At 33.9% G+C, this 22,613-nt stretch overlaps 1 protein-coding gene across 1 annotated transcript in view; it reads right to left on the bottom strand.

The window, feature by feature from the left end:
- LOC150109654 (tRNA methyltransferase 10 homolog C-like) overlaps positions 1-22,613 on the bottom strand; it is a 30,619-nt gene that overhangs the window by 5,345 nt on the left and 2,661 nt on the right. The window contains exon 2 of the mRNA XM_090409552.1: positions 17,842-17,941. Coding sequence (XP_090265678.1) covers positions 17,842-17,941 — 100 coding nt within the window. The remainder of the gene's footprint in view (positions 1-17,841; positions 17,942-22,613) is intronic.

The following is a 22,613-nucleotide window of genomic DNA, read 5'->3' as shown; positions in this document are numbered from 1 at the left end:
ATTAGATTAATGATTAGCTGATTAATGTCTTGAAGACATTAATCAGCTCTGATAGAAAATATCAATTGGGGCATCATGTGCACAGTATATAGCAAATATGGGGAGTGTCTGGAAAATTCTGATAACACCTACAACAAAAATAATATTAAAGCAACTGATATAACCACAAGAAAGAACAAACTAGTACTGGAGTTATGAAGGTTACTTATGTTCTTATTCTTATATCCTTGCATGTTCTTTCTTGTGGTTATATCAGTTGCTTTAATATAATTTTTGTTCTAGGTGTTTATCAGAACTTTCTAGCCCCCCCCCCCTCCATATAAGTATGAGGGTGGTCTGATAAGTTCTTGGCCTCGACCATAGATGGCAACACTATCAGCAAGATTTTTTTTTCTACATTGGTACATCTGTCATAAGCATCCATATGAAATTGCAAGTCATTCTATCCAGTAGTTTGTTTCATACAGCTGTCTGAAGCAAAAGTGCTGTCTGTACCCCTTAAAATGGATAAAATTGAGTATCATGCAGTTATAAAATTCTTTGTAAAAGAAGGTTTAGCGGCAAAAGAAATTCATTCGAAGTTCATAAAAGTTTATGGGCCCTCTTCTCCTTTGTTTTCGACAATTAAGAAATAGACTGCTGAGTTTAAACGTGGCCGTACCAGCTTTGAAGATGATCCATGTGAAGGACATCCAAAAAGTGTAACAACACCAGAAATCATTGATGAGTGCACAATATGGTATTGGATGACCGGCAAGTCAAAGGGCATGAAATTGCTGAGACTATAGGCATTTCAAAAGAACGTGTAGGATATATTTTCATGAAGAATTGCAAATGAAAAAGCTTTGCACAAGATGGGTGCCGTGCTTGCTCACAGCAGATCAAAAATGCACTCGCATGAAAATCTCTGAACAGTGCTTGGAGCGTTTTAACAAGAATAAAACTGATTTTGTGCATCAATTTATTACTCTGGATGAGACTTGGATTCACCATTACACACCAGAATCCAAACAGCAGTCAAAACAGTGCACAGAAACCAGTTGTTCAGCACCATAGAAGACAAAGTTGGTTCCATCAGCAGGAAAAGTCATGGCATCGGTGTTTTGGGATGCTAAAGGCATTTTGTTTATTAATTATCTTGAAAAGGTAAAACAATAACCAGGGAATATTATTCTGATCTTTTAATCAGACTAGATTAAAAATTCAAGACCCGGTTTGCAGAAGAAAAAAATCATCTTTCATCAGGACAATACACCCACCCACAAAGGAGTTTTGAAAATGGGAAAATTAAGGAGATGATCTGCACTATGAATTGTTGGAACATCCACCCTATTCCCCAGATTTGGCTCCCTCTGACTTCTATCTCTTGTCAAAACTAAAACTCTTCCTCGCTGGTCAGTGTTTTACTTTGAATCAAGAGGTGATTGCAGCTATAGATGGGTATTTTGCAGATCTTATTGAGAATATGCATTATCAATAAGACTAAGACTAATGCATATTCATATGGAATATGCATTAGTCTTAAAGAAGATTATGTTGAAAAATAAAAATAATTTTGAAATTATAAATTCGTTTTTTCATTGTTAGGCTGAGAACTTTTCAGACCACCCTCATATATTCATTACTCTGTCATACATCACACTTTCTGCAATGTACATATTTTATTCCAGTTTATGAAATTTATTAAAAGTATTTTTCCTAGAATTGCAGTACAGAATTAATCTGCATGAATGATTATAAGCACGACAATCATAACATATGTCATAAATAGTGAGAGAATAACAATCGATTTCAAGCTGTTTAATCCATATTTCTATATATGGTTCGATTTCTGAAAAAAGTAAGACTAAATTCAACAAAATTTAATTAAAATTATCAAAATTTGACCATAACAACCTAATATTTAAAGGATATAAGTTGGCGTTCTTGGATGAATTTGAAGTAATAGATTGAAAAAAAAATTTTTACAGAGGTTAATTTATATAGTTTTTTACAATTGACAGTAGCACCAAGATCTAAGTTTTCATAGGTGGCATTAAAATTTTGCTGCCTTCTTTGACTGTTTGTTGAGGTGATCAGGTATTTTTATCCATATCACTGTTGTGTCGTCATCCTTTTTCATGAACAATTTACCATCTCTTAAGGTGTCCAAAATTATGATTATCATTTCCGATAAATGAATTTTTAATCAAATCAATGCATTCACTGAGTTCAATATTTACCTGATGCAGATGTACCACACTCATAACATATGTAATAGACAATCTATCATTTTTTTTAAATGTACTTTTCTCACAATATAATTTCATTAACAAAATAAACTGGTAATTATAAAGACAAAAATTAACATTGGCACAATCTATTTAAATACTGTAGCACATCCATACATCTTATTCTTCCAACACCTTTACCCCTTAAGTAGGTACACAACTGTAACATAATGTTATCCTAGGCTTATTTTCACAGCTTACACCACAAATTAGCTTAGTGTAATTAAATGCTTGAAAATTTTACATAACGAAAATGCTTTTTAATATAATTATTTAAAAAATACAATTATCTTACAAAGACAACTTTAAGATTGAATCACGTGACTGAGTGCATCACAAAAAACTAAGTCTAGTTCCATACGGAGTACTATCTCCTTTCTTGTTTTCATGAATTTTATTATTTGCCTTTCCTATTAAATTATTATTTATGGGGAATTTATATAAATTCATCCTTCATGGTGAACAATAAATAAAAGAAAACACAAACTGAGTTGTGATAAGCTGAGGTGTGGTTTACATGTTAAAGGAAAACATATTTCTGCAAAATTATGTGTAATTTATAATAAGAATTAAAGAATGTATTACTTCATTTTGTCATTATAACATTCACTTTTTAAAATATCACCTATAACAATATTTATACAAAGTAGACCGATGCCCTGGGTGAATAAAATTGTTTTGCAGCCAGTTTTAAGTTGTATTTCTGAAGCTCTGTATTTCTACAAGGACTAACTTTTCCGTTTTGTGTCAAAAAAATTCTTTCACTTCTTCTTAAGTAGAATTTTCTGTGGGACTAGGTACTAACATGTCTCATTGTCCAATTCAGCATTCTGTTGTTTGTCCACATTACTCTACTTGAAATTTCCTACCATTCAAGAAGATTACTGTCATTCATGTTTAGTGTCAGATAGCATAACTACTCCTCGCTTTTTCTGATAATTATGCCTGAATATAACATCTTGTTGGTGAGATTCTTTTCAACTACAAGATATGGTTCTTCTGTTATTCAGAAGAATATCACCTTTTTATGTCTTTTTTGTTTTGGCAACACCAATTTTATATCAGCATGTACTTCTCTAATTTTTTTGTCCATCCACTTCTTTTCCATTGATAATTTTTATGTTGATGGTGCCTATTTTGAATCAAGTTTGTTCCAATAGCTGTCTTTCCACTATTCACCATGATGAAAACAGCAGTGGATCTTGTTTAATTAGTTGACATCCCAAATGACTTGACACTTCAACTTACTGTTTTGGGTTTAAGCCAATAGAGAAAACAATTTGTTGGTAAACTACAATTGTAGCCTTGTTTGTTTGTGTTCAGTATCCAGGTAGATACATATTTACAAGTTTGCACTATGAGAATGTCAGGACATCAAATCAGAAGCCCTAGTTGAATCTCTGCATTCCTTAAAAGGCTATATTGGAGGCCTTCTTCCTGTTAAATAGGTCTGATCCTTTAGGACACCACAATGGTAGAAAGGATCTAAGTTTTGGGAACATATTACAAAATCTGTGAGGACACATTACAAAAGCAAAATAATGGCAATGATGATTAGGAGAACATTAGCATGTAGAAATGTTCAGGGAATAGTGACTAAGATGACAGATCTCTGGAATAATAGATATGAAAACATACTGATAGAATTCATCTGCAGAGCTTGTAGACAGGAAAAGAAGAGATATGATTATGACATAACTGGGAAGGTTTGTGCCAGATTAACTTTTCTGAATTAATCTGGAACAAAATTCAGCATCTGAATTTAATATAGCACTCCTCGCTTTTTCTGATAATTACTGCCTGAATATAACATCTTGCTGGTGAGATTCTTTTCAACTACAAGATATGATTCTTCTGTTATTCAGAAGAATCTCACCTTTTTATGTCTTTTGTGTTTTGGCAACACCAATTTTATGTCAGCATGTACTTCTGTAGTGCAACTGGAAGTACAATGGGACATTGTGCCCTTTGACTGGAAAAGATGACTTCAATTTTCTTCATGACAACAGGAATCTTTATATGAGCTTTTTCATTTGAAGGTAAGTTAGCTGATCTCATATAGAGGTAACAGGGTTCTCTCTTTTGGAAACTCAGGTTTTTCATTGTGAACACAGACAAAATATACTATAAGTTAAAGATGCAAAGAAATTATATTCTTGGTTCAATCCTTTATCTAAGTGCAAGCAAACTTTGTTTGCTTGCACTTAGATATCAAACATGAAATATCTTCACAACTGGGCTACTTGTATAAAGAGGCTAACGACTTCATATCAATTGTCTTAGTATCCCATAATGCAAAGTACACACATATCCTTTCAAGTGTGTATAATACTATGCATTATGGAAAGAGCCAATACTCAAACTAGTTTCAGCATTTATTGAGGTACTGTGAAGGTGGGGGGAGGATACCTCTCCCCAAAAACTCTGAACAATACAAGATCACTCTAAATTTCAATGAGTAACCCAAAAGGATCACTCTTAAACTCATCAAAAGCTCATCATTGGCTCAGTGACAGACTAAAGCCTAGAAGAACCACTCTACTCCTTGGAATTAAGCCCAAAGATGAACATCATTAAAATGTCATTGCTGGGAGCCAGATCCAGAAGGGATACCAGGAATGCCGAAGTCAAAAATTTCCCATATACAAGTAGGTGTATCCCCTTATTATCAAATTTCTCTAGATCAGAGATAGATGTTGCAAGTTTTTTCATTTGATTACACTATAAATTAAAGATGCCAAGAAAATTTTGTTTGCTTACAACTGGATAAAGGATTAAATGAAGAATACAATTTTTTTTTTTTTTAATCTTTGTTGAAAATGGTACCTAACTAAAATGTGATTAACTAAAATGTATACCTGATCTATAGGTTCAATACTGAGAAAGTATTTCATGGTTTTTAATTATTGCTAATTTTCATACTAATTTTGTCATGGCAATTACATCGACTCTATGACTATAGTAAACAAGCTTGCAGAGACCACAGGAATTGTTTATCATAGTGAATTTCCTTTAGAGGAGCACTGTCCCTATAGCATTGGTAGGGCTTTTCAGTATTTTGTTATTATAGTAAATAAGTCTGCTATAATGCACTTGCAATAGCAAGAGTATGCCATATATAATTTGCTTAAAGAACTGGAACAAATTTATTTAAAAAAATCACAATATATTCATGGAGGAAAAACTAAGAGAAGAAAATAGAAAAACAGAGAGAAGTGATAAATAAAACTAAGATTGACATTCCCTATTCAAATAGCAAATTTAATATTACTTTCCACACACTCACCAATAAGCTCAGTCAGTAATAATGACCTTCTGAAAAGGACCTTCCTGAATCCTGTACAGGATGGTCCTTTATAAAACTTTATAAGCTACTCTATCTCTCATTGCATTTAACAGAATTAACAGTTCTATCATAACATCCCATCATTAATAGTCCTGGCAAAATTAACAGTGCTATCATAACATTAACATTTTATTTACATTTACATTTTATTATTCAAATTAAAAATAACATGCAAAACTTCACCTATCTGTTTTCAAATCGTGATTAACCAAAATTGTGACAATAATAAATTATGTTTTATTTAAAATCCTGCTCAGTACAATACTGGCTATTATGTAATCCCCACATCATCCTTTCAAAATTTAGCCATTATGTGACATTTTTTGAAGCAGGGGAATATACATAGAACAACACAATGACTGTCACATGTATCTGCTCTCTCTCTCTCTCTCTCTCCTTTTGTTCTCTTCAAGTGAGATGTTTGAACATACACTCATAGCAATACCTAGTGAAATACCCCCCCCCTTTTTTTTTTCTTAGGAAGGCGAAACCAGGGATGAGAAGTGTCTGTCTTTCAAACTGAGAGATTGTTATCAAAAGACTGATACCCTATTTTAGTGATTGCTCTCAATGTATGAAAATTTCTAAAAATATTTTGTATGAGCCAGTTGAAAATCTGCAAGTATTATGTTTTCCCCTGATCATGCATTGTATATTGTTTGAAGTTTTAAAATTATTATATCCTATAGGTGAAAAACAACCACTTCAAGGCCTTATCTCACATTCAACAGAACATATCAGATGTGTCTAAGCTGTCAAATATTCCTGTATTTTCACTGTATTCTATTATGCAATGAGGATTGATTATAGGCTAATTAATCTCTCTCTCTTTTCTGATGACTTCATGAAATTTCAAGATGGGTAGTCAACATGCAAACTCCTCTTAACTATTTTTATTATCCTAGAGAAGACATAGAACATGTGACGTACCTGTTGGGAAATTTCTTCTGCTTTGTGTAATATTTTTTCTAAATAGCAGATATGGACAGAAAAGTGCCTGAGTTGGATGAATTATATTCATGATCGATGTCAATGATGACACGTACTCCCAAAATTCAAACATTTTATTTTAAGTTGTTTCAGAAGAGACATTTTAATATAAACATGCTAAAAAATACTCAAACTCTGCAAGGATGTCATCCTTAAAATGCTCAAGAAGATAACTTGAGATTAGCATTGAAAAGATGAATTATTCTGTAAGAGACCATAATAGCCTAACACATAAAGAGGAAAATGAGATAAAATATCACTTTCCTTAATAATATGGTTCATAGAGATTATAAATAATAAATTATAAAAATCATAATAATGAAACAATAAAGCAAAATGATATTATATCTACTTGGAAACCAATAAACAGAGGAGTCTGTCAAGGATGTCATTTATCGCCCATATTATTTAATATATATATAGAGAGAGCGAGACAATATTATCAAAAAATGGAGAGAGGTAAATACATGTGGCTTCCAAATTATTGGACATACTAAAAATAGACACACTGCTCTTTGCTGATGATCAGATCATCTTCAGAAAGACTGAAGACAAGCTGCAGAAATCAATCTATAATTTAAATATTACACAACAGTATGGCCTGGAAATATCAACAGAGAAAACTAAAGTTATGGCTTTTCATGGAGATAACCCTGTCAGAAGTAAAACAGTAATAAATAATAAAATAATTGAGCAAGTTAATAATTTCAAATACCTAGACTGTAAACTATCTTACATAAATGAAATAGATATTGATTTTAAGATGACAAACTTTATAAAAATCACTGGAGTAATTAACAGAACCTTTAAACCTAATTACATACAGAAACACACAAGACTTAGAGTCTATAAAACAATAGCCAAACCCACACTATTATACAGAAGTGAGATCTTGACCTTCAGAGAAAGGGATACAGAGAGAATTCAGGTAGCAGAAATGAAATTCCTCAGGAAAATAGAAAAACTCACCCTATTAGATAAAAAAAAGAAACAGCAAAATAATTAAAAATCTTCAAATCAATTCCACAACACACTCAATGATTATAGGAAAAACTAGAAATATAGGAAAAACTGGCTAGAACCAAATAGCAAAAAGCAAAAGATTACCAAAAAAAGATTTTGACATATAAGCCTAGAGGAAAAAGGAATATGGAATGACCAAGAAGATGGACTGAGTCCGGAACAGGCCACTTGGCCACGATGAATATAAATAACAATGGAGATTGTCCACAGCCCTGCTTTATACCTGATTTATCATCAAGCCTCTTGCTGCAAATCCTTCAATTCTGTTAATTTGTAAATAAAGTAACAAAAATACTACTCTATATGATATCTCCATTTACAAACATGATTTCGTGTGAACAGTTTTTCTCTTTGCACCTTATCATATGTTTTTCAAGATCAACAACGCAAAAATACAAATTCTTATTATGTTCAGAAACTAATGAAGATATTGAGTATGAATTAAACCTTGGAAATATCTAGAATAAAGCAAATCATTAGACAGATAAAAACAGCAACTAGAAAAAAAGTTAAAAAGTGATTAGAGGCATTGAAAAGACATGAATGGTAAACAGCAAAAGAAGAAACAAAAAAGCACTGAATTAGGTAAGATTGCATAATGATAATCACATAGGTAAAATCAGTTATAAAAAGAAGGATATTATATGGTGTATAGAGATTCAATTATTAAATATGCAACTGATGACAATATCACTGCTTGAAGTTTTCTGGGTGCTAAAATCAGAATTTAATTAACATATTTAAAAAACAGAAAAGAAAACTAAAAGAGATGGTAGTTCTGGTAGAAACAAATGATTTGTTTAGTGATAAATATGGTATAAGAGGAGATATGAAATGACTACTGGAAGAAGCAAGAGTGAACACACAGTACATTACCTAGACATGATGATATGGAATGAAATTAACATGGTGATTTTATGGCCTTGGTTGACCAAGTGGTTAGTGCCTGCTCTCCAGCCAAAAGGCTGAGGGTTCAAATCCTGCCGTGGGCATGGGATTGTTTGTGAAAAAACTAGTGGTGGTGGTGGTGGTGAGCAGTAGGTGGCATTGGTGTAGTTGCGGTTCATTGTAGTTGATGGATAAATGGATTGAGTGGTGGAGATGGAGAATTGTAGAGTAGGTACCCTCCACTCGATGAGTCTATGGGCTCCCTGGAGGTATCACATAATAATAATAATAAGGAATGAGTCTGAAGGAAGAAGAGATTTATATAAGAGGCATTAAATGCACTTGAATACTTTTGGTAAAAAAATAGGAATAATTATAATTCATCCACCAGTTAGCAAAATTTTGGAAAAAATTACAGTATAAACTATATTGGAGGATAAAATCATCAAAGTTAATAAAAATCAATAGCTTAAGTTTTTATTTAATGTCTAAACATTTGACTGAGCTACTTTTTTGCAAAAACAATTAAGTAAAGATGCTTGACTTTTTCATCTTGTCATGAAATTTGGATCGCTGGCAATCGCTTTATCAAGATTTCAGCTTCGTTCCAAGATTAAAGCTTCGTTCCATATCAGGATCAGCATCAAAAAAATTTTCTTAGCATACTCAATTTGATTGAAAACTAGCTCAAGTTCTTTTGCAATTAGCTTCTTAGTCGTAACATTCTCTTGTTCACACTCCTTATCTTCTTCTTCTTCATATGCACGCTGTTCTTGTAGTTGAAGGTGATCATTCTCGCTTAAATGTTCTGAATGGGAATCAAGCAAGTTTCTCACATCTTCATTATCCAATTCATTAAATCCAAGTTCTTTTCCACCTGTGCTAATTTCTTCAATAACGTTAGATCTTGGATTTTGCACATGATAAACTAACATAGGCTTGAGTTTAAAGTCACCTTCTGCATTGCCTCCTAATAAAAGTGTAAGACTATCTTTAGATACTTTATATTCTGGTTGAGATGCTTCAGTTTTAGCTAGGAAAGTTTTTGTTGGCATATGCTTCCAAAAGAAACCAGTTTCGTCGATGTTGAATATTTGCCAATCATCATAATAATCACCCTCCTGAATGATCCTTTGCAATTCTTCAGGAAACCTGGCTGCAGAATCTTTATCAGCACTAGCAGATTCCCCAGTTATTCTTACATTATGCAGTCCACTTCGATTTTTTAAACGGTCAAACCATCCTAAATTCGCAGTAAAGCTTTCACATTCCTCTTGAAATTTGGTCTCTTTCAATGAGGTAAAAATATTGAGAGTTTTTGCCTGAATATTCCTTGTACTAAGAGGTATTTTTCTTTGGCTATAATCCTCAATCCAGAGTGTAGAAGATGCTCCATCTCAATCATTAAATGGCTTCTATTTCAGGGTGTATGAGTTGCCAAGGAGAAATAGTACCTCTCCACTTGGACGGTCACACGTAATTGTGGTTCAGATGGATTGGTTCTCACTGGACACCCAACTCTCACTTATGGCTCCAAGAAGCTACTAAAGTGGCCACACCCCAGTATACTGTGTTGACCCACAGGATAAAGTAAGTGAGGGTAGCCAGATATGGCGATCTCAAGCAGTGACTGTATTCGGTGAATTGGCTGCAAACAGTGTCTGTACTCCATGTTAGGAGCGACTGAATTCAGGTCAAGGAGTAGTGGTTGACACTTGATGAAACTTAACCACTGAAACCGAATGAACTCTAAACAACCTAAAGATACATACCGGCTCGACCGTCGCCCAGTCAAACAAGGGTTGCACCCACTATTAGGGAACCAAGGCGAAAAATATGCTATTGGAACAAAACATCACCTAGTAGATAGGAAAAACATAACAAGCATAGGAACATGGAATGTAAGAACTCTTCACCAGGAAGGGGCATTGGAAATACTACTGCATGAATTAGACAACTACCGATGGGAAGTAAGTGGACTCTGCGAAACCAGATGGACTGGAAAAGTAGAATTCCACCATGGACAGTAAAAAATCTTAACTTCAGGTAGGGAGGACAACAAACACCAAGAGGGAGTAGCACTTATATTAAAACCAAAGGCTCAAAACTCTCTATTGTCTTACAATCCTATCTCACCTAGGATAATTAAAGCAAGATTTAAAACATCAATTGGATCACTATTATTCAAGTATACTCACCAACTTCAACATCATCAGAAGAAGACACTGATGATGATGAAGAAGACACTGAGTTCTATATAGATTTGCAAAAAGCAGTACAGCAGACATCAAGTCAAGATCTCCTAATAGTAATGGGGAACTTAAACGCAAATGTAGGCAAAGACTGGGATACCTGGCCAAGAGTAATCGGGAAGTTCGGGTATGGAGAAGGCAATGAACATGGAGAAAGACTGCTAAACTTCTGCTCAAATAATAGACTAACAGTAACCAACACTCTCTTTAAACAACCAAAATCCCAAAGAAAATGGACATGGATATCACCAGACAGACAAACCAAGAATATGATAGAACTATATTATTGTAAACCAAAGATGGAAATCAAGTATCCTAAATTGCAGATCCTTCTCTGCAGATTGTGGATCAGACCATAAGCTAGTATTAGCAAACCTAAGAATAAAGTTAAAATCTGGAAGCACTTTTAGAGTGAAAATGAGACTGAATGTAAAAAAACTACAAGACAACAATATTCTAAGAAAAATGAAGGAACTACCAAAACAGAATATAAACATCGAAGAACATTGGTGCAAATTAAAGGAAATAATATTACATTCGGCAGAAAAAACAATAGGTTACACAGAAAGAGGAAGTAAAAAGGTTAAGCGATCAAAGGAAAAGCTTAAAACTAAAACATAACTATAACAGAAATGAATATAATAGATTAACCAGAGAAATTAGAAAACTAGTTAAAAGAGACAAGAATAACTGTTAGAAGAAAAATGCAAAATGGTAGAAAAGCTATTAAAAGAAAATAATTTGCAAAATGCAAATAATTTGAAAAATGCAAAATGGTAGAAAAGCTATTAAAATCAAAAAATAAGAAAATAAAGAAAAATATAATCCTTCATGGATTATATAAACAAATAGACCAATTTAGTAAGACACAGACAACAAAAATTATAATGACCAAAAACAAAGAAGGACAACTAAATGAAAGTAAAACAAAAAGAATGGCCAGATGGGAAGAATACTTCAAAGATTTATATAATAAAAACAGCTCCCAGGATATTACGATTCCAGCCACTGAAATGGAAGAGGAAACAAATACCTTTACCAAAGAAATAATAGCACACAGCATAGCAAAACTCAAAACTAGGAAAGCACCTGGCATTGATCAAATACATGCAGAATTCTTAAAAGCAGAAAAGGAATAACTTTTGGAACAATAAAAAACATCATTTGACAGAATCTACAAAAATGAAGCAGTGCCTATTGATTGGACCAAATCAGTTATAACTCCTATATAAGATGATAAAACAGAATGCAATAATTACAGAGGCATTAGCCTCCTCAGTATTCTAAGTAAGGTTTTTATGAAAGTACTCCAAAAACAAATTAAGTCATATATAGAACTAGCAGGTTTTAGACCAGGACGAAGCATAATTGATCAACTATTCACCTTAAGACAGCTAATAGAAAAGACACTAGAGTACAACCAAAGTTGTTACATACATTTCATAGACTTTCGTCAGGCATTTAATTCAATCCATAGAAGAGAACTATGGAAGAATTTGGAATTCCTAACTAAACTATAAGAATAATAAAGAATCTGTATGAGAAATCTGAAAGTGCAGTATGAATGCAGGACACCTTAACCAACTGGTTCCACACAGAGAACAGAGTAAGACAGGGATGCAATTTGTCACCAGACTTGTTCAATCTTACACTGGAAGAAGCAACCAGTAAGGCCTTAAAAAATGAAGACTCCAGAATCAAAATATATGTGAAAAATGTAACAAATTTAAAATTTGCAGATGACATTGGATTACTTGCAAGCACAGAAGGAAATCTACAGCAAATTTCTGATAAAATAAAGGAAGAATGTATAAAATTTTGATTAAATATAAATATAGACAAAACAAAGATTATGTAAATAGGAAATAGAAGCAATCTGAATACTGAAATTGATAGTAAGAATCTAGAGCAGGCAGAAAACTTTACCTACCTTAGAGGAGTTATTGAGTACAATGGTGAAATTATAAACAGACAAATCAGTCAAGCATCCCAAACTTCTGGACAACTTAATAAAATATGGAAGCCAAGAGACATCAAACAAGTAACAAAAGTAAGAATCTATGAAACAATGGTCCTCCCAATACTCCTCTATGGAAGTGAATGTGCGAATCTCAAAAAGGCTGAAGAGAAAAATATTATTAACTACTGAAATGGGTTGGCTAAGAAGATTACTTGGAGTATCTCTGCTGGATAGACTAAGAAACAAAGACATAAGGAAATGACTAAAACAAGAAATAACAATAATAGACAAAATCCGAGAAAAAAGACTGCGATGGTTTGGCCATGTGACCAGAATGGGAACAGAAAGACTACCAGCTAAAGCCCGCCCTGAATACAACAATGGAAGGTAAAAGATCCAAAGGGCAGCCCAGAATTAGATGGATAGACAAAAAGCGATGCCAAACAGGACAGAATTGTTCAGACTCTCCAGGGACAGAAGTGGAAAGAGTTCCATTGGCCTCATCATCCACATAGATGATGGAAGAGAGAAGAAGAAGAAGAAGATTTCAGTGATCTGAATGCTTAAAGAAGCAGTAGCAACTTTTCATTGCTCTTATTCAATATAGTCTGAACTGTAAACTCAGTATATCCCACATCTCGCACAGTCATTGTATTACTAGCGCCACTTTCATGTCTCTTAATGATTAATCACTAGCTTAAAGGGACTAGCTAAGAAAAATCACTAGCTAAGAAACGAAGACATAAGGAAATGACTAAAATAGGAAATAACAATAATAGACAAAATCCAAGAAAGAAGACTGCGATGGTTTGGCCATGTGACCAGAACCACCTTGTGTAAGTCTTTTCGTCCACCAAATTCACTCAACACATTCACAAATTCCACATCATTCCTCCTGCATAATTTCCCCTCCTTCTCAACTCAACTTTGTCATGCCATAGCAACAGACTCACTAACTCTTTCGTGTTCTCCCTCACTATGCTTGTCTCCTTTCAAATCATTTGTTCCATTTCACGCAATAGTGCTAATTGATTATCGCTCATATCGAATTCACGTTAAGCGAGGTTTTCCTGTATTTTATACATTCTCATACTCAAATGCCTCACTGGAATATGTGGACTCACTCGAATGTCTCCCCAAACCCAACAGTTCTTAGTTTCCCTAATTTTACACCTTCAATCTCATTTCATTCAACAACACTTTTTTAAGACTCAAAAAACATCTAATCCATTCAAATGCAAACCATTCACCTTATGTAAGTCCTTTCATCCATCAAATTCACTCAACACATTCACAAATTCCACATCATTCCTCCTGCATAATTTCCCCTCCTTCTCAATTCAACTTTGTCATACCATAGCAACAGACTCGCTATCTCTTTCACTATGCTTGTCTCCTTTCAAATCATTTGTTCCAGCAAAAACAATCAATTTTCTTTCATTTTGCCCTTCTGCATTCCAATGCTATTGGAATGCAGAAGGGCAAAATGAAATTAACATTGTTAATCTCTGCACCCATGAAGCATGATTTCATCACTCTGTTGTTAAGCACATCTTATAATGGAATCACCATATAAGGCACATTCCTTGCTTTTCCCTTCTCATTTAGTTGAACATTTCTTTCTCTTTTCTTGCACCTCTTCTTTATGTTTTTGGTTGAACTACTTGTCAGACATTTCTGCATTTGCTCCAGCTCATGTTTTGTCCTGTGTCGCATTCCATGTAAGCATACTATTTCCCTCATTATGGCCAACTCTTTATTCTTCACATCTTTCATAATATAATTCTTTTAATCATCACTTTTACTCTCTCTCAATTTTGTCATCTTTATTTATCTCAATCCTATCTTCCATTACACTATCACATACAATTTCAAATACTTTCAAGCATATTTCCTGTTAGGTCTACTGCTTCAATCTTTTGCCCTGATCCATACTTTGACACTTGCTTTTATAACATTTTTGGCACACTCTTGCTTTTGAACCAAAGTCCATTCACCTTTGGTAATGAGTACATTTCGCAGACATGCACTGTGTAAAATAACTAACTATCCAGGTTATTATTATTATGTGACACCTCCAAGGAGTCCAAAGACTCATCGAGGGGAAGGCACCTACACTACAACTCTCCGTCTCCACCACTCACAAACTACAGCAAACTACATCATCTACACCAATGCCATCTACTGCCCACCACCACTAGTATTTTCACAGACAATCACAAACGATGCCCACAGCGGGATTCCAACCCACAGCCTTTAGGCTGGAGAGCGGATACGCTAACCATTCAGGCCAGCTATTTATCCAAATATTATCCAAATAGTGATTGAATAGCAATGAAATGTCATAAAAATTATGCTGTACTGATGTGGGAAATAGCTAAGTGTCTATTCCATTCAGAAGTGGTTACATGATTAACTTCAAAGCAAAAAATTATGATCAACTGAGGAGAATATGAAGTTCTATCCCATGGTATTGATTGCTAGATGGAAAGGATATTGGCAGTGCAACGAAAGTTAAATGTATGGATATTCCATTAAAAAAATGCATCGATGATGCAATATTGGAATGTAACCCATGTGATAACTTCCTTAAGCAGCATGTAACAGAAGGAACTTGAAGTCAAAGAATATTAATCTTGATCATAGTGTCAGAGAAGGTTTTAGTAAAAGACCCAACTCTCCTAGCTCTGGGTAGCAATGGTTATCATGCAGTACTGATGTGGGAAGTAGTTAAGTGTATGAATATTCCATTAGAAATAGTTGCATGATAGACTTCAAAGTACAAAATTATGATCAACTAACACATGTAATTTACAGACAAAAAAAAAAAAAAATTAGTGGTGGTAGTGGGCAGTAGATAGCATAGGTGTAGATGAAGATGATAGTGGTGGTTCAACCTACTTCTACAACTCTACAGATGGAGAGTTGTAGAAGTAGATGTCCTCCCTCAATGAGTCTTTGGACTCCTTGGAGGTGTCGCATAATAATAAATAATAATAATAGGGAGAATTCTAAGTTTGATTCCACAGTATTGGTTGTATTGATTGCTATATGGGAAGGATATTGGCAGTGCATGGAGGCAGCCAATGTGCAATATCAGAATGTATCCTATAGTTCAAAGAACAACAGTATGGGAATGAAATGGATATACAATCTTATTAAGCAACAGATTCTTCAAAAAAAAAAAAAAAAAGATAATGTGGAAGGAATACCATGTGCATAAGAATGATGTCACTTATGCAAATTATAAGGAGAAGGCTAGAAAAGTTGCAACTACTGTATGGAAAGCTAACTGTAAGTATGTGAAAAGAAACTGGCTCTGCAAACTAATAAATCTAAAGGAATTTTAACATTATTTTGTAAGTAAAAGAAAGAATGAGTATAAAAGAATAACTCTCGTCAATGTGGATGCAACATTGACCTCAGTGCTCTTTCTACAATAAGGGAGAAATTCCAGTGTATGAGGAGGAGGTACTAGAAGTGTTGTACAAGCTGAATATAAATTTGGCCATAGAGACAGATGGGGTATCAGCATGCATACTGAAAGTATATTCAGCTGAAGTGGCTGTTATTTTGACCTGACTGTATAATTTGAATCTCAGTGGTGAGTCGTGTGGTCTCAAGAAAGGCCACATATCACTCATACAATAATAATATTATTATTATATCACTGTGATTATCGGTTGCAAAATAAATATTTGGTTTTGACATCCCCTTTTTGATCTAAACTCAGCTCATTCTTTATAAATGTTTCCCTTCAACAAATTTTTGTATCATTTTCTTAAGTACGCTTACTTAAATCTCTCCTGGAACACTGAACAGAGTTCCTTTATTATTTTCACATTCGGTTTTACTTCCCTTTTTCACAGATTGGTATGATGAGAGTTCTACTACAATCATCTGGGGTTTGGACTACTTAGATACTGTATACTATATAGTAGTATAAAAGCTACTGCAAAGCTTTTATACTACTATATTTCAATGTTTCCAACCAAATATTACCTACTCTGGCAGCTTTTTTGACATTCATTACTTCTTTGATAATTCTAAATGCCTCAAGTACTGAAACATATAGGCAGACCTATGTGCTGGTTAATATCTACCCATGATGTAGATATAATGGAAAGAACAGCACAGAGGGATCTAAACAGCTCAGGACATCTAAGCATGCTATTTCATCTCATCTCATTTTCCTTTTACCCTCTTTTACCTTGCGGTGTAGAGGGTTTATTAATCATCAGACCTCAAACTGATTACAGGATAAGGTGGTCAGTCCTACACCATGGTGTATCCTATGTCCGTAGTGTTGAATTCTCAAGGCCGGTTTGCCTGCTTTGCAGGATGAAAAACCCCAGGATAAACTGGGGGGAAAACCCTACTGTCCATGCCCAACACCGGCTAACTTGACTATAGCTGAGGAAGATCCTTTAGCTCCTCACGTCTCCGACGGGAATCAAACCTAGGACTCTCATTCCCAGGCATATGGTTGCAAAGCATACGGCCACTAGATTAACTGCATGGATGCATGTTATTTCACTATCACAAAAACTTCATCAGGACAATATAAAGCTATATTGTCCTGATGAATGGCATACATACAGACAGCAGAAACTAATTAAATTTGGAGCATAGTCTTGGAAAGGGCATCCTCTATAGAGGAGAGTTAAAATTAGTTTCTCACATCCATATTTATTTATTTGTTTATTTTACTTGCTGTAATGAAATGCAGTGGTTTTTCTCCATTTCATTTTATAGTAGTGTCCATGGTATAGTCTGCAACACCTGACTGTTCATAATAACAGCAGCATTTTTTATGTTACTCTAGGCAGATATCGGTTATTCTTCCAGTGCATCCACTTTAAAAAAATCATAGCATCATCACAGTAGGAAATAAGAATGATGCATACTTATTGTTTTCCACTCTAATGATGTCCTAAGGTATTCTTAGCAAAGTATTAGTAAACTTTTTAAGCTAATAAACTTAATTTTATTTTCAATTATGTATCTTCTAAATTATATTCCCTCATAAACTTACTATGCTATAATAAATAATATGTTACTATAAATAAAACTTTGATAAGTCAAAACCAAATTATCAAATTCATAACATACAATAAATACTTATCCAAGGGAAGTTTTGCAGCTCTTATGTTTTCTTTCTTGCTCTTAGCCAGACATAGTTGTCGACCACCTGCTCTGTCAGCATATCCACCTAAAATAATGATGCTATAAGATATCAAAATATAAATAAACAAAATCAAAATTAACATGCATAAAATGTGACCAAGTAGCATTCTTATTGCCCATCATGAAATTGTATTCAAAGAAAATTACTGCTCCATTTATTAATTTGATTTATGCTTTCAAGTCCATTCTCACTTTGAGATGGCATTCATAACTTTATCAAGGCAACAACTATTAATATCGATTTTATAAGACTGATATTAATTATAGGTGGTTTAAATAGAAAATAGAAAAAAGCAAAAGTCCCTAAGGACTTCAGTCTCAATCAGCATACCCTGGCCTTGTGTATGACATGTCAATATTATAAAATGATATTGTCAATGAACTGTAAATCAGGAGGGATATATTAATGTTCTCTTTCAAATATTTAAAAGGATTGGAGAAATAAAATCCTCTTTCTAAATTTATTGTTGCATATATAAATTTGTAGAATGACTTAACAAAGTGCTCATGAGTTGTATTTTTTTTAACAGAATTTCTTGTTTTAACTATCTTAATGAATCCTAGAAGTCAGCATCCAAATATGAAATGGCAAATGACTGTTACAAGAGGTACATATTCTGCTGCAATTTTATCGCAAACATGTGTCCTTAATATTGAAGATGCACTGAGAAATTCAATGGAAAATATCTTTAATTTTTTGTCACTGACATCTACTATCGTTTTAATGTGCACTTCTTTAATCTGCTTACACATACTTGAATATGACTTTTTCACCGTGTAAGGTGAGCCCTCATAGATGCGGTCACTGGACTCACAGTGATTGTTTCGAACTAATTTAATTCTCTAGTAACTAGTATGGCTACGGCCCTTGGTTACACATAAATACACAAACTAACTTACTTTATCAATAAAACCAGTAAATTATTATAAACTACAAAAACTATCTGAAATTTATTTTACTCTATTTGTATATATAAGGAAACACTTATTAACTGTAACAAAATAAATAGCCAAAAATAAGTGTAATTATCAAAAGAAAATGATAGTAATACTTGAACTGTATTGTATAATATTGTACCAGTGGTGTAGCTGGAGCTTTTGCTGCCCCTCTCAATAATACTACAAAAAGTCAAAACGACGTATAGGGAAATAAATTAAAACACAATGTTTATTTTTGAAGTAAAACTTTAATTTCAACATTCTAAAATGTTATTTTTCTTGCTTTTCTGTTAAAAATCATTGATGACATTGTCGAAGTCTACTTCATTGTAATATAGGTAATTCTTAATCAATTTTATTTAGAAAAACTCCTCTCACAACTAGCAACACTTATAGCAATTGTGAGGAAAATTCGCTGTAGTATTAGAATAGTTGGAATTGAGTTCTCAAGACTATTTTAGAATTAACTGCAAAAGTTCATAAATGCCCGGGGCATGCTGCTCCCCCCCCCTCTAGCTATGCCTCTGTATTGTACACTGAATTGTAAAACTTGAATTGTATTGTACATTGAATTGCAAAACTTGAATTGTATTGTATAATACCGTACATTGAAGCATAAAACTTCAATTGTATAATACTGTATAGTGAATTGTACAACTTTGAATTGTATAATATAAATATTTTGTATATGTGATGGGAATGATAATAAACTGTTAAAATGATAATAAACTGTAACAGCTAGATTATGATGATGGGCCGAAGAAGATTCACATTTACTCATCCTCTTCTGTCACTGGTTGGCTGAGTCTTCCATGGATAACACAAGCTCTCCAGAGGTCTGTATCTCTTGCTACTGTAGTCCTAACAGATAACAGTTAACCATTTTTGTCGCTGGTAACTTAGGCTTTGTTCACTGTAATAGTTCACATTTCTATACCATACATGGCTACTGAAATGATACTAACTGAATAATATAATTTAACTTTTTAACTACTTTGAGGGAGTATTAAGTTAAATCTTTGATCATTTCTTCATTGATCAACTAAGACAATTTTATGTTAGGTTACCTGTTTAGATTTTCAGGGGGAAAAAAATTAAATTTTATGACATATTCAAATGCTGGGACCATTCAGAGAAATTTGGTTTAGGCTGTTATTTTAACTGATTTTCATTATCTTGGTTTTACCTGCAGTTACTGTCATATTTATATGAGTTTATTTAAATTGCATTTATTTGAAGCCCCTGCAATATGATTTTTTTAATGAGTGTTTTTTATGATTAATGTGTTTTTTAGTATATTATATTTTACTGGATTTATTATATTTAGAGCACTTATTAATATATTTGTAGACATACTGTTAAATTACACTGACAATATAAATGAAGAAAAATTGACATATGAAATTTCTGGATGAAAGGGAATTATTAGACAATCAACCCAAGGAGTCAAGAAACACTTATGAAAAAACTCTGACAGGATAAGAAAAACAAGAACAATAAGTGACATGAAAGTATAAAAGTTTGTAAGTAATTAATAAATAATAATAAAGTAGGACTATTAAAATATAAGAAAAAAGGGGTAACATATGGTAAGTATAGTGATTTACTAATTAAATTTGTGTGCTAATCAGTCACTACTTTGAACTTCCCAGGAGCTAAAATAAAAGATGTGACAAATGCAATAGAGAAACAGAAAAAGATGGTAGTGCTTGTAGATACAAATGATTTAAGTACTGATAAATATAGTATGAGAGAGGAATGACATGAAATGACTGCTGAAAGAAGAAAGAAAGGAAAGCAAGAGAGCAAAAATTGTTACTTTATTACTGAGATACAACAGTACTAATTTAAGGAGAATTATGATAGCAAATGATTCAACATATAAGATGTTAAAGAAATGGATATGAGGTTTTGGATTTGTGGAATCAGTTTGATGGTAGAAAAGACCGCATAAGAGGGATGGCTGGCCTGTATTTGAATGAATTTGATATAGGGGTCTGCAGAAATTGTGTATTCAGGTGAGATCTAATGCAGCAAGTCAATGAAACTACATCACCATGGGAGGAATGCAGAGATTGTGTATGTAATGCAAATGTGATAATGATACAAATGCCAATGAGCAGGGTTACGAATCTGGTGAAGGGGATCAGGCCAACCTGTGGGCTTAAGGTTTGGACTTTTTAAATGTACCTTGGGATGGAAAAGAGAAAGTTATCACTTGGCCAAGTAGACTGCAGGTATAATTATACATAAAAAGCCAGGAGGTAAACTGTTCCAACACTCACCACACTCTCAGGCAATGCATTCCAATCACCCACCACTCCCCATGCAAAAATCTGCTCCTCACCCCCTTGTTCACACCCAACTTATAGATGACATTCCAGAGATGGCATCTCATTCTCCCTATTTCCAGATATTCTACAAAAAATATAATCCATGCTAATCTGGTAACTACTCCTTACCAACTTATATGCCTCAATCATGTCTCCCTTCTTCCTTCTATCCACCAGGCTCGGTAATTGCATTCTCTCAATCTGTCCTCACATCCCAGAAACCAACTTAGTCAAACATCTCATCATCCTAAGATGAAAAGCCAAACGGCTATTTTTTTTTTCTGGTGAAGTTGATCAGTTTAACTAATATCTCATCATCCTTTTGAAAACATGGCAACCAAATTTGTGCACAGTAATCCATATGAGGCCTGATCAAAGTCTTATACAATGGAATCAAAACATTCTTACTTCTACATGCAGGGCTGGCCATTTCGGGGGTGCAGTGGGTGCAATGCACCCGGGCCCCACAATCGAGTGGGCACAGTCGGTACACATTTGCGGAAATGTATTTTTTATTTTATTTTTTTTCTTCTTCTACTTTTGCTTATAACTAAAGGGATTTCATCGACAGGATTTTAGGGCCCCTGGTAATAATATCATCTCTGTGTTTCTCTATTATATTAGTGTTTTGTGTTCAGTAAACGTTATGTTAACCTGTTATATTTCGAATGTGTGTTTTTTGTTTTCCTGTGCCAAAATCATTTGCAAGTAAGAGGTTTTACAATACGTTTATTTCGAATCCTTTAATTTTTACCTTTGAAAAATATTTTAGGGCCCCAAAAGGTTTCTTGCACCCGGGCTTCTTTATAGAGAAGGCCGGTCCTGCCTACATGTCAGTGTTCTTCGCATCATTCCCATAATCCGCTGTGTCGTCCTCACAATTTTAGCAAAATGCACATGAAATTTCAAGTCCCTATCCACCACAAACCCTTCATCTCCTCCACCTCCTCCAAAACATCCCCACCAATCCTATACTCTGCATCCCATCTTAGCTTCCCAAACTTTTAAACCTTACACTTTGCAACAGTAAACTAACATCCTCACACACTTGCCTATTTGATAGTATATTTAGGTCTTGCAAAACTACAAAATCTGCTCTATTTCTGATCACTCTTCCCAACTATGCATCATCTGCAAACAACCGTATATCACCATTTAAGCCCTTTCCAATGTCCTTTACATATAAATTAAGCAACAATGACCCAAAAACAGACCCATGGGGCATCGTATTAATGACTTTCCTCTTTAGATATATCACTCCCCCATACACAACCTGTTCATACCTATCAGTCAGCTAATCTCCAATCTAATGCGCTAATCTACTATCTCACCCCATCTGTACTAGTACGTCATGTGGTAATATATTGAAAGCATTTGCAAAATCTAAATATAGTACTGTATATGCATCCCTCTTGTCCAATGTAT

Source organism: Typopeltis vanoorti, chromosome 2 (genome assembly GCF_054136105.1).
Source record: "Typopeltis vanoorti isolate ZY-2024b chromosome 2, IOZ_Tvanoo_1.0, whole genome shotgun sequence".
Classification (NCBI taxonomy): domain Eukaryota; kingdom Metazoa; phylum Arthropoda; class Arachnida; order Uropygi; family Thelyphonidae; genus Typopeltis; species Typopeltis vanoorti.
This window is presented reverse-complemented; position numbering and strand designations above follow the sequence as displayed.